This window comes from Notechis scutatus, chromosome 4 (assembly GCF_049901735.1).
Source record: "Notechis scutatus isolate UNSWTSFEM ecotype Mainland chromosome 4, rNotScu1.2, whole genome shotgun sequence".
Classification (NCBI taxonomy): Eukaryota; Metazoa; Chordata; class Lepidosauria; order Squamata; family Elapidae; genus Notechis; species Notechis scutatus.
In genome coordinates, this window is record NC_142012.1 from 168,385,006 (window position 1) to 168,398,896 (window position 13,891).

The window sequence follows — 13,891 nt, forward strand, 5'->3', positions numbered from 1 at the left end:
TACTTGCACGCCCCATTAAAACATATTATTTATATGAAAAAACCTGTTGGTATTAAAAGTGAAAATAAGGATAATAATGATTGTTGGTTGTTAAAGAAAAGTCTCTATGGTCTTAAACAATCAGGCTATGAATGGAACCAGTATATTGTAAAGGAACTAGACAATATAGGATTTAAAGCTGGTTTAGCCGATCCATGTCTGTTTAAGAGGGAGAAAAATGGGAAAGTATCATTATTATTACTATTCACAGATGACATTGCATTGATTACTGAAACTAATGATGAAGCAAATAAAATAATAGCATCATTAGGAAGAGAATAAAGATCAAGCAATTAGGGGAGATAAAGAAGTATCTCGGTTTGAATATAAAGAAAACAAGGAAAGGTTTTAAGATATCTCAGGAAGATAAGATAAGCAAATTGCTAAAAGATTACAAGATGGAGCTTTGTAAGCCGGCTAAGACTCCAATGAGTCAGGAGTTTAGCAACACTGATGAACAAAGCCCTGAGTTTGATAAGGTGATTTATCAATCTTTAATTGGTAGTTTGAGTTATATTAGTAATTGGTCTAGACCAGATATATCGTACTGCGTGAATCAGTTGGCTAGATTCAATTCTGCACCATGTGAAAGACACTGGATTGCAGCTAAGAGGATATTAAGATATCTTAAAAAGACAATGAATTATTCATTGTATTTAGAACCAAAGGGTGATTTAATTCTGTGTGCTTATGCAGATGCTAGCTTTGCATCAGAAAGAGACACTAGAAAGTCGACTTCAGGAACAGCCATAATGCTGGGTAATACATTAATAGGCTGGAAGTCAATAAGACAACAGCATATAAGTTTGTCTACTATGGAGGCAGAATTCTCCTGTTTATCATTGTTATGTACAGAATTAATAATGTATAAACAAATGTTAATTGATATAGGTATAACTGTAGATTATCCTATAATTATACATGAAGATAATCAGGCAGCAATTCAAATGGCCACAAATATTGGAGTAAAAACAAGGTGCAAGCATACAGATCTAAGATACCTAAACGTGAGACAATCTGTAAGAAGTAAGATGATTCAGCTAGAGTACTGTATGTCGGAGGACAATTTAGCTGATAATTTTACTAAAGCCCAAGGTGCCAGTAAGCACCAGGAGAGTTGTGAAAAATATGGGATTAGATTGTAAAGATATTATATATTTATTTCACCCAAAAGGGGAGTATGTTAGGTATAACATTGATACCAAATATGGTTTGGGTGAATAAATATATAAAACTTAGATATCATGGTTTAAGTGCTTATCACTTTAAGCACAATGCAGCAGGCAATTAGCCGATTAAGGGTGCGGTTAGAAGTTACTATATAAGGAAGCATTAGGAGCTGGAAAGCTTACTGTGATCTGTCTCTGGCTGTAACTGTCTGTAACTGTGAACTGGCTGTATATGTAACTGTGTGCTGCTGCGACTAACTGAGATTACTGACTGTGAGTGCCTGTGACTGAACTGTTTTTGTTTGCTACTGTTTGCTGAATATCCAGCGTTTGTTTCTCTGGAGAGTGAAACCGGAGGAGGAGAAGATATCTTTATCGGCTGATAAAGATATTGCAAGGACTCTTAACTTGGACTATACTAGTGAGTCTTACTGGATGGAAATACTGTGAATGACTTAATGGACTGAATGACAATGCTTAAACTCTAACTGGATTAAAAACTATTTAAACTACAAACAGTGTTTGTGTTCAGTGTGTGTATACTCTGGGGCCCTTCCGCTCTCCTTTGGTTTCCTGGCTTGACTACTGCTACAATACTCTGCTAGGGGTTAATTCCTCAAACCCTAACAGTTTCTATGATCTTGGGCAGAGGGCTGGACTAGACGTCCTCCAGAGTCCCCTTCCGGTCCTTATTATTCTACGATCTTGCGCAGCGGGGTGGGCTAGAAGACCTCCAAGGTCCCCTTCCAGCTCTGTTATCCTATATAATAGCTCAGAAACTGAGAAGCAGAGAGGTGAAGCCAAAACGACAGTAATAATTGGTTGGGCGGACTGCTTCCCGCAGGAAATCGCTCGCCTTCTGATGGCGGAGGAGAAGAAAGCGTACAAAAAGGCGAAGGGACGGGAGAAGAAGAGGCTGGATCCAGACTGGAAGGTGGGCAGCGATTCCTTTGGGGAACGGATCGGCTTCTTCTGCAAAGGGAGGGGAGGGGAAAAGGGGGGGGGAGGGGAGGACCTACTTCTCCCCTCTACAAGAATGACGTTTTTCAATAGAAGGAAATCTTTGCAGTTCAGGGCTGAACTTTGGGGTCCTGGGTGCTCTCGGAGCTGGGTGGTTTCCTTGCAGACGTTTCATGGCCAAACGAGGGAACGTCACCAGTGCTAGAAGGGTGGGTGGGGGGTTTGCAGGGAGGAGGGGGGAAAGGAGGAAGAAGAGGGAAAGGAAGATTGTGGGGGTCCTGGGTGCTCTCTGAGCTTGGCGGGTTGCTTGCAAACGTCTCACGACCCAACTAGGTAACAAGATCAGTACGGGAGGGAGTGGGGGGTGGTGGTGATGGTGAAGGAGTAGGACAAACTCTGGGAGTTTTGGGTGCTGTCTGAACCGGATCGCTTCCTTGCAGACATTTCATAACCCACCTAGGTTACATCGCCAGTGCTAGACGGGAGCGGCATTGCCTTTCTGTTTTATGAACGATGAATTCGTAAACCACGATGAAATTATGCTTTCAGACCATCCATCTCGTAGTTCGCATCATGTTTGGAGAGCATGCCAAGATTTCAGCTTATTTGGGGTGAGGGCAGGTTGAGGCAGGCCGAGTTTAAGATTTTCCCTGGTTATATATCTTTTTTTTGGTTTTTTTATCATCCTTCGTTAAAGGGATAAAGGTTTGTGAGCCCCCAAACGTTCATCCAGGAGGTTAATCACGCCAAACCCATCCCATCTCTAGTCCCAATTTAAGATTGGCCTTGGGCCATACATCCCCCCCTGCCCCCGCCTTCCCCCGCACCTTGCAATCATGAGATTCTCCATTCTTAAATATATGGTGGGTTGTTGTTTTCTCTCCATAACTGAGGTCAGGGGATAGAGATGGGAGAAGGCCAGAGAAAACAGGTCCATCTCTACTTCAGTCCCAAAACTGAATATATATATATATATTTTTCCCCAAAAGGTAACGGGGCTTCCTTTGTTTTTCCTTGAAGATGTTTCACTTCTCCTCCGAGAAGCTTCCTCGGTTCTGACTGAATGGCGGAGGACGAAAGGATTTATACTCCTTGCAGCCATTTGGTCGTTGGGTTAAAGGTTACTTGGGAGGTTTATCTGTCCCTTTAGGGCAGAGGGTCTTCAAAGTTGGCCCACTTTAGGACTTGTGGACTTCAACTCCCAGAATTCTCCAGCCAGCTTTGCTTTTCTGTTCCTTTTTTCTCTTATCCCCCCCACAAAGAGGAGAAGGTTGCAGAGGAAGGGATTGCAAGAGAGTAAGCTATGCTGGCTGGGGAATTCTGGGAGTTGAAGTCCACAAGTCCTACAGTGGCCAAGTGTGGAGACCTCTGTCCTAGAGTCACTCTAAGCTCTAGCAAACCTCCAAAACCCAGTTCTAAGCATTTGAGGACAACTGCCCAGCCCTTTTCTCCCTCCTCTTCGAAGTCCACCCAAACTTGGTGCTTTTCCTAGATAATTGCTGCGTCAAGAAACGAACAATAGCTTCTTCAGTCAATCCAGAAGCCAGCTGGCATCTCCAGGGACCCCCAAAGGATATCAAGCAGGGGTGTCCAACCTTGGCAACTTTAAGCCTGGAGGACTTCAACTCCCAGAATTCCCCAGCCAGCAAAGCTGGCTGGGGAATTCTGGGAGTTGAAGTCCTTCAGGCTTAAAGTTGCCAAGGTTGGACACCCCTGATCTAAAGTATGGCAGACCAAGAGCATGAAAGAGTTTGCACGGACGGGGTGGGGGAGGGAAGCTAGCGAGGAAGAGGAGGATCATGACACTTGCAAAAGAGGAACACGCATGCGCCCAGCCTCACCCTTCACTTCCCCATCTCCAGCTGTTGGCAGTCTGCAGGAAGGGCTGGGCTGGGCTGGGGGGGGGGTCAAAGGACCGTGTGGTGGACAGGAGATGGGTGATGTGGTGTCCCTCCCCCAGAGAGAAGGCTGTTCAGTTTGGATGTCCTCTTGGGCCCTTCTTTCAGACCAGCAGTCCTCTCTGCCCAGAATGTGGACTTTGACTGCAAGGAATATAAATCCTTCCATCCTCCACCATTCGGTCAGAGCTGAAGAAGCTTTCTTGGACGAGGAGCGAAACGTCTTCAAGGAAGTCCAGTTGCCTCTTGAAAAAGCACGTTTGGGAAAAACCAGGGCCTGGATGGCTGAGAAGCACCATAGACATTCAGTTTCACTGAACGTTTGCAAGGAGATTTCCTCCTGGGCGTCCTCAGATCTCTCGCCTTCTTCTTCACTTCCAGTCACAGCTATAAAGCAAGAATAGATTTATTTTTCCTCCTGTCAACCTCCCTGCCAGGGTTCCAACTAACAAACTCCAAACCAAGGGTCTCCAAACTTGGCAAGTTTAAAAGCTTGTGGACTTCAGCTCCCAGGATTCCTGAGCTAACATGCCTGGAGGAGGAATTCTGGGAGTTGAAGTCCATAAGTCTTCAAGCGGTCAAGTTGGAAGACCCCTGCTTCAAACCAATAAACTCCGAGATAAGCATTTCCTTGAAGGTCCATTTTATCAGAGTTGTCATATTGGCATATCTGGAAAAACCCAAATCTGAGTCTTCTGTGTTTTCCTTGCATAATTAAAAATAAAAAAATCCCTCCCCTGCACCCACCAGTCCCATCAGATGGCCAAATCAAATCTCTCCCAACTGGAGCCTGTCAGGATTCCAGCAATCGCCCTAATGAAATCGTGATTCTCGAGCCAAACTTCAAAAAACTTCAAAAAGGATCTATTAGAGGCAACATACCGGCATGACCTGTATGAAGTCAACTCTGGCATATATGTCATTTACAGTAACTTGTGACTTTTTCCCTCTTCCCCCCTGGGTGTGTCATAAACCAGATTCTCCCACTGAGCGCGTTCACAGGCTGGGTGTCATCCATCACATTCTCCAATTAAATATATTTGCAGGCAAAAGCTCTGATAGCTTAGTTACAATCCTTTAAAGAGAAGAGTTGGAATGTACTTTTGCTTTCAAACTGCTGCCCTGCTCTTCCAGATTTCCTTCCTTTCTCCCCCCGCCCCCCTTTTTTAATGGTAACTACTAAAACAGGCCTAGGAACGTTTGATGAGTTGCCAGAGCCATTCTTCCAGATATTCCTCTCCAGGTGTAGGGCAACTTGTCCTTGACTCTGAGAAAGAATGTTGTTGTGTCTGATCTTCCTTCCTCTCTAAGAAATCCCCCCTGCCAGATTCCCAGGCCCTGAATATGGTAGCCTGGAAGCTTCCAAGTCAAACATGGCTTCCAAGGCTGACACTCCCCCTGCTTCCATCGAAGGGCACTTCCACCCGCATCCACCCCTTTGCTCCGAAATCCTCCGGGCCTTAAATTAGGTGCGGGGTTCCTCGTCTTGCCCTCCGGTTGTGCCTTCGCAGACGTGCAACCGCCCCGCTTAGCTTCTTCTCCTACGTCCAGCAGGATCCCGCTGAGTCGGTGTGCGGACGGCCAAGGGAAGGAGGACATGACCCTCACCGAGGCAGGAGCGAGAAGCCCACACGGTAAACAATGCTCCCTGAATCTGGGTGGTTCTCTTGCAGACGTTTCACAACCCAACTAGGCAACATCATCAGTGCTTGTTAGGGATACACCCTAGCAGAATGTGCACGGCAGTCAGGCAGGCAGGCAAATATGTGAGATAAACGTTTTTGTAGCTTACACTCAGTAAAACAGATACACAGTGCTAGTTAAATAGTTTATTCCAGTAAGAGCTTTTTAGCATAGTCAAACAGTCCATATATCATTCACTAGTTCAGTCCGTTCGGGGATTATTCAGTTGCAAAGTCCAGTGTCGAAAAAGAGGTTAGTAAACTTACAAATATCAGTCCAGTAATATATCTCCTCGCAGTAGAGATATAAAGAAGTCAAACCTCCTTTCTTCCTTTGACGTTCAAAAACTCAGCAGCGCAGTTAGCAAACTATCAATCCAGCATAGTCAGCAATCAGCAGGTTCTCTTGCTCCCTCTTATGGCGGTTTTACAACCGCACCCAAAATTACATGCTTTGCAGTTTAAAGTGACACACACTTAAACTTACTATCATAGTTTATATATATTATTTTACCCAAACTACGTTAGGTAACCTTGTTATTCCTAACAGTGCTAGAAGGAGGGTTTGCAAGGGAGGAGGAGGAGGAGGAGGAGGAGGAGGAGGAGGAGGAAAAAGACTCTGTGCATCAGGAGGAAATTATGCCTTTTGCTGCTTTGTGGCTGGTCCTGTTTCCATGCCGGTAGCACCTCCTGCTGGAAATATGGCTAGTCCTCAAGTTACAACCCCAGTGGAGCCCAACATTTCCATTGCTAAGCGAGACAATCGTTAAGTAAGTTTTGACAGATTTTACAACCTTTCTCAGCGCAGTTGATAGGTGAGTCGCTGCTGTTAGCGCAGTTGATAGGTGAGTCTCAGCCGTTAAGTGAATCTGGCTTCCCCGTGGACTCTGCTTGTCAGAACGTCGCAAAAGGGGGATCTCATGACACCTCCCCACCCCCAGGACACCGCAACCGTCATAAATGCGAATCGGTTGCCAAGCGGCTACATTTTCACGTAACCGGGGAGATGCTACAACGGTCGTAAGCGTAAAAAAAAGGTCATAGGTCGCCTTATTCAGGGCCAGTGTAACGTCACACGGCCACTCCATGACCTGTTGTAAGCCGAGGACCACCCACCCAAGCTCAAGTTTCCCCAAATCCACAACTTGTGGTCGATGGTTGCGGTGCTAACCCGCTCTGCCTTCTCCCCGCCAGAGCTGCTCCCTTGTCGACCAAGGAGTTGGACCCTCCGCCTGGCCTTACGAATCAGCATAACGTGGCACATCAGATAGCCAAATCGGAGCCGGCTCATAAAGGTGAGACGTGGCCTCTTGTTTTATACAATAGAATACAGAATCTCCCATCATCCCTTGTGTTGGGGTGGAGTCTGGCCAACTGAATGGAGCTGAGTGTTTTACTGGCCAGATACCCTTCCCGTCACCAGGGCGGAGTTCTATTCAGCAGGTATATTCTCAAGGTGCCCAGAGAGAGAGAGAGAAATATGCGCCCCTACCTAGGACTGAACTCACAGCCTTCTGATGGTGAGGCGAGAGCTTCCCCTTTAGGCCACTACCCCACTACACCAGAATAGAATATAGAATAAAATAGAATAGGATTCTTTCTTGGCCAAGTGTGATTGGACACACAAGGGATTTGTCTTTGGTGCCAATGCTCTCAGTGTCCATAAAAAAAAAGACACATTCGTCAAGAGTCAAGAATCATAACGTACAACACTTAATGATAGTCATAGGGTACAATAAGCAATCAAATCATACTAGCGAACAATCAAATAGGATATTGGAATATAGAGTAGAGTAGAGTAGAGTAGAGTAGAGTAGAGTAGAGTAGAGTAGAGTAGAATAGAATAGAATAGAATAGAATAGAAGAAGAATAGAATAGAATAGAATAGAATAGAATAGAATAGAATAGAATAGAATAGAATAGAACAGAACAGAACAATAGAATAGAATAGAATAGAATAGAATAGAATAGAATAGAATAGAATAGAATTCTTTCTTGGCCAAGTGTGATTGGACACACAAGGGATTTATCTTTGGTGCAAAGGCTCTCGGTGTCCATACAAGCAACAGAGTGATAAATCGTTAAGATACAATCACAGATCATCAAATGCAACCAACCGAGTGATCTGAAAGCTTGAACTGTGGCAACTGGAGCCAAGTTTATTAAACAGACTCGTCCAAGTAACTCCTTCCGTCAAAGTGAAAATATTTGGTAAGGCAGAGAGTGAGAACATTGGTGGAAAGAAGCCATTTTTGCCACGCAGACTGCAAGGGATTCCTGCTCCAAACGAAAAGCAATGTGTAAATGACCTCATCAAAGTGTAATAAACTTTGGCCCAGTTGCCATGATTTCATCTTTCAGATCAAGGCTCTTCAACCTTGGCCGCTTTAAGACTGGTGGACTTCAACTCCCAGAATTCCTGAGCTAACATGACTGGAGGAGGAAGAATTCTGGGAGTTAGAAGTCCACAAGTCTTAAAGCGGCCAAGTTTGAAGAGCCCTGTTTTAGGTGGATGGAAACCAATCAAGGAGAGAAGCAACCTGGAATTAAGGAGAAACTTTCTAACAGGGAGGACGATTAACCAGTGGAACTGCTTGCCACCAGAAGTTGTGGCTGCTCCAACACTGGAGGTTTTCAAGAAGAGATTGGAGAGCCATGTGTCTGGAATGGGGTAGGGTCCCCTGCTTGAGCAGGGGGTTGGACTAGAAGACCTTCAAAGGTCCCTTCCAACTCTTGTTATTCTGTATGTGCAAAGGCCCGGATGACTGCCTTCATTTATATATCAACAAAGCGATAGTCATAAGACAGGAGTAGGTAATGGGAAAGAGGAGAAGGATAATAGTGAGACAGCCCTACTCCATGAGTAAACATCCTTAGGCCTAAGACAGTGCTGTGGGAATTATGCCTTCAGGAAAGTGATGGCAGGAAAGAAAGAAAAAAATGTCCTTCTGTCTAGTTCAGGGGTGTCCAACCTTGGCAACTTTAAGACTTGTGGACTTCAACTCCCAGAATTCCTCAGCCAGCTTTGCTGGCTGAGGAATTCTGGGAATTGAAGTCCACAAGTCTTAAAGTTGCCAAGGTTGGACACCCCTGGTCTACTTGTTTTGGCCTGCAGTGATCCATAGTGCCATCTGCAGGGAAGAAGTTGGAACAGTTGATGTCCAGGATATGAGGGGTTTGCAGATATTTTCTCAGCCCCTTTCTGACCCGTGGAATATATATATATAAGTCCTCAATGGAAGGCAGGCTAGTTGCAGTTAGAAAAAAGATGCTGCAATTTAAAAAGTTGGCAACTAAAAAAGAGGTTGAGACTTTGGAAAAAGGGCAGAGAAGAGCAACTTAAGATGGTCAAAGGCCCGGAGACAAAAACATACGAAGAACGGTTGCGGGATTTCGGTTTGGCTAGTCTAAGAGAAAAGAAGAATTAGGGGTGCCATAATAGCAGGATTTCAGTATTTGAGGGGCTGCCCCAAAGAAGAGGAAGGGGGTCAAATTATTCTCCAAAGCACCGGAGGGCAGGACAAGAAATCATGGTTGGAAACTAACCAGGGAAAGAAACAACCTGGAATTAAGGAGAAACTTCCTAACAGTTCAAACAATTAACCAATGGAACAGCTTGCCACAAGAGATTGCTCCAACACTGGAAGTTTTTAAGAAGAAGAGTCTAAGACAGTCATCTAAAATGCGATAGGTTTCAAAACGGAAGAAGAAATCGTAAAAGAAACAATGATAGTCTGGGCGAGAAATTTGGGATATAATATTGAATTAGAATACTGGGGGAAAAAATGTAGGGAAAAATTATAAACTAACACTATCAGCAGCGTATAAAGCAAACATACACAAAATGTTCTATATAGATGGTATTTACCCCTCTGCCAGATTGGCAAAGTTGTTCCCAACCAGGAGTCCAAACTGCTGGAAATGTAAAAACAAACAGGGCACCTTCTTCCATATGTGGTGACCATGCTCAGAAGCTAAAAATTATTGGGAGTAGAATTCATAAGCGGATAGAGGAAATAACGGGAAAAAAAATATCAAATTCCATACTGTGCATGCCAGGCAGAGGTATATATTATTTTACATTTACTAACTGCGTCCAGGATTGTGTATGCACAGTGCCGGAAACAGGAAAATATAACATCTGAGGGGACGGTGTTAAGAAAGATTCCGGACTGCGTGGAGATGGACAGGCTGACCTCAAGAGTTAAAAGATAGAAATGAAATGGAGCATTATTTAGTCTGGGACGCCTGGTATATCTGGTTAGACTGGTTAACACCGTAACTGATATATGGATTTGAATGTTGACGATGTAATAACGTTGTTGGACATGTAAATATGTTTTTAAATGGTTGGAAAATGCTTCATGAAATTTAATTGCAAAATAAAATAAAATGGTATAGGTTCTCCTGCTTGAGCAGGGGGCTGGACTAGAAGACCTCCAAGGTCCCTTCCAGCTTTGTTCTGATTCTAAATCCTAAAAGGTGTCTTTCCTGACTTGATTTTTTCTTTTCTCTTTTCTTTGCCTACAGGTCACCCCTACAAGCAGTAGGAGGGAAAACCTCCCTAGTGTATTTTTTTCCCCATAGATAACTGACTTTCCATGTAGCCGGCTTTTTATCGCGCCTCTTCCAAGAGCTCTCCTGGCTCCCCTTCGCTCTCCACGGAGACCGTCCTTTCCAGCCGGAGAACGTCCACAAACCGTGCCTCTTCTTCCTTCAGCCTGTTGTAGGGCGATGCTCTCCTCGTCTCTGACCTCTCTCTCTCTCTGCCAGGCTGGGCAGTTCAAAGTCCAGCCTTTGGGGCCATTTTCACCCCAAGAATCTCTTTCCAGCTTCCGGCTTTGCACCCATCGTTTCCCATCGGCCGAGCACAAGGGTAGGATGTGGCCAGATGGGACACCAGGGAAGGGTGGAATGAGCCAGCCGGGAAGGTGGTAGCCTTCACTGTCGTGCAACTTCCATGGGAGAGGAGTTCAGATGGCTGGGACCAAGCCAGAGGCAGGTTCTGTGGTCAGGATGGCTCAGTGTTTCTTCTGGGATGGACCAACCTCAAACTTCTGGAGATGTTTCTCCCCCCCACAAGCGCATGTCTTTCTTTCTCCTGGAATTCTGAGCACTAGTTCTTCCCTTGAGAAGACGACTTCCAGAAATGAGAGAGGGAGAGAGACATGTCCGTGTCCTTTTCTGGGAAAGGAAAATGGGATTTCCCCCCTGCTCCACCCCAGGAAACACTGGGTCGTTTTAGGGTGGACCCAACAGTTTTGTACATTTTTAGGTTAGCCCTTTCTTTGTTTTCCAAACTTTTCCTGAAGGACAGAAGACGTCCTTCCTGGATCAACATGAGAGATGACTTCTTCAGTTGTTGTTTTTTTTAATTTCCATCAACTCTCAAATACAATCATCAGAAACATCATTTGGGATAAATAATGGATTACTCAGGTCTGTTTCATTTCATTTCGTTTTTGTTTTAAGCTTAGTTTTGAACAGAGAAGGAGCACAGGATTAAAACCTCCCTCCTTAAAAATGCTGCAAATGAGGCCCGGGAGGCTCTCAGCCCATTTTTTTCTCACCCTTTAAAGGTAAAGCCCCGCCGATAAGATGCTTCATCTGGTCCCTGAGTTTTGGTTGTTCGGGTTTAAGAATCTTTTACGGGTCTTGCAAAAAAAAAAAAAAAAACAGGGTGTTGTGAATGCTGCATTTAGACAGCAGGTTTAAGCCACAAGGGAAGGGGAAAGCAAAGTTAAAAAATAACCCAGTTCAGTAAATTTGGGTCAGTGCAGCTGTGGATTTTTTTTTTTTTTTTTTTTACTGACCTGGTTAAAAGTGATGTGTGAATGTAAGCCATGGATGAGTATTGCCAGATCCGTGTATCTCAATTTGAACCACTGGAAGGTGAGTGGACTTCAACTCCCAGAATTCCCCAGCCGGGGAATTCTGGGAGTTGAAGTCCACTCACCTTCCAGTGGTTCAAATTGAGATACAGTGGCATAAATAGAATAAACCTTAATAAATCTTACGGAGTGGACATCAAATTCCAGTATTTTTGAAATATTACAGCAAAAGGAAGCTTTTTTTTTCTTGTTAAAGTACACTTAAAGGAGAGCATCCGTAATTATTGGGATTTTTAGCATTTGAAATGCGTTTGCAAGGAGGAAACAAGCACGGAAACTGTCTTGGGAAATGAAGAATATCACACGCAGATCGAAAGTGCCTTCAACCCTTTTTTTTTTCTCCCTTGGGGAAGCCCACCAGCTCTGTTGGACTGTGTGAGCCACACAAGGTTGTGTTGTTTTTTGTTGTTTGAGGGTGGGGTAGCCAGGCGAGGACAATGGCTTGCAATGTCACTGGTGTGTTTATTGCCACTCTTCACTCTGCTGTTGTGGGGGGGAGGGGGTGGAAAAACTTTAAATTAAAATAAAATCTCCAGGCTAAATTTGTAAGAGGCCCCCTGCCTTGCCTAGATTTCGCTGCCGACCTCCAGCTCCTGAAATATTATCTGTTATTTTTGTTGTTGTTCCTGTATTCATTTTTAAATGCCTTGTCTTGGGACCACACCCTGCTGAAGATGTCCAGTGTATTTCCTGATTTTGTGTTCGGTTTGATGTTTCTGTCGTATCCACTGGTTTATTTTTTTTGTACATAGTTTTATTTCGATATGATCTCTTGTGACCCTCCCGAGAATGTTTTGTTCTCTTTGATGGCCAGGTTGAATGTTTTCTCTGTCTGCCCTTCGTCGGGGCTGCTGTGTCCCATCAAAAGTATTCACGAACGATCAGAAGTCACAGATAGCAGATAATCAAGAGTGGGAAGGGACCTTGTAGGTCATCTAGTCCAACCCCCCCACCCCCACCCAAGCAGGAGACCCTACACCATTTCTGACAAATGGCAGTCCCGTCTCTTAGAGAGGTTCATGCATTCGAAGCTTCCCTACACGGTGGAGAGACTGAATTAGATTAGATTAACAAGAGTCGGAAGGGACCTTGTAGGTCATCTAGTCCAACCCCCAGACAGATGTTCAGGAATTAAGAGAGGAAGCGGAACTTTTAAATAATGTTCCAGTGGGCTGGGAAGACCATTCAAGACAAGAGTGGGGTAGAGCAGCCAGGGTTTTAAATTTAACTCCTAAATTGGGGGATATTTGTAGCTCAGGGATGAACGGTGGGGGCCTTGGGGCTCTCTGACATCGATGGTTTTCTTGCAGACCTTTCATGACCCAAGTAGGGAACATCATCAGTGCTAGAAGGGAGTGGGGTTGTGGAGAGGAGGAAGACATGGAATATGGGTTCCTTGGTGCTCTCTGGGCTTGGTGGTTCCAGATTATAACACTTGTACATAATCATCCTTTCCTTTCCACCAATCTTATATGATGTCATATCATTATCCATTTCACTCATCTTTACAAAAATTTCCATTTCATATTTCAATTAATTCAGTATCAATATCATTTCATCCAAATACAGATTCCCAGTTCTTTATCCCCTATCCTTTTCATTTTCAGCTTACCACCTATTTTATTTAACGTTACACATCATCATTATCCTTAATTTTCCCTAAGCCAATTATATAATAAACTATTTCTCACGGTTTTCAAAACTACGTGCTTTGCAAAAATCACATTCCACAAAACAGCTGAGCAGGATTGCAAATAGCTCTGGTACGTTTTGAAATCCTCCTGTCTAAAACTTTGGTTCCTGTCTCTTTTATTCTGGGGCCTGCTATCATCCAAGGGCCTTTGTTGAATCTGATCGATCAATAGCCTATTTTTTGCTTCCCACACTTGGAAGAAATGCACAGAGGACAGAAGGCGGGAAGGGAAACAGATTCATTTTGAAGAAGAGAAAAATACCGCCCAGAAACAACACAAGACGTGTCTACTTTCCAGGGACTCTAAAAAGCATTTTTTGGAGCCAGGTCCAAGCTGAGTTTTCAAGGCCATGAGAGCTTAAGTGATTTTTCACTCTGCCTCAAATCCTCTTTGTTGGCTGAACCTCCTGGGGCAGCCGGTTTTTTAAATATCCTCTCTAAAATTCAAAGTGAAACCAGGGAGCAGAAATAAGTTTCTTTTCAGCCAGCTCTCCCAAGAGGTGACTGGACTACCTTGTTTTTCTTTGAAGGCGTTTCGCTTCTCATCTGAGGAGCTTCC

At 44.3% G+C, this 13,891-nt stretch overlaps 1 protein-coding gene across 4 annotated transcripts in view; it reads left to right on the forward strand.

Annotated features, from left to right (window-relative positions):
- The window catches only part of CCDC50 (coiled-coil domain containing 50), a 51,280-nt gene extending 38,838 nt beyond the window's left edge, over nt 1–12,442 (forward strand). Inside the window, exons 9-12 of one of the 4 annotated variants that reach the window (XM_087965635.1) lie at nt 2,053–2,142; nt 5,618–5,700; nt 6,943–7,043; nt 10,279–12,442. In XM_087965635.1, the coding sequence (XP_087821761.1) occupies nt 2,053–2,142; nt 5,618–5,700; nt 6,943–7,043; nt 10,279–10,298 (294 nt within the window). In that variant the 3' untranslated portion in view covers nt 10,299–12,442. The remainder of the gene's footprint in view (nt 1–2,052; nt 2,143–5,617; nt 5,701–6,942; nt 7,044–10,278) is intronic. The other 3 variants (XM_087965637.1, XM_087965638.1, XM_087965639.1) reach the window with 3 other exon arrangements.
- The last annotated feature ends 1,449 nt before the right edge of the window (nt 12,443–13,891 follow it).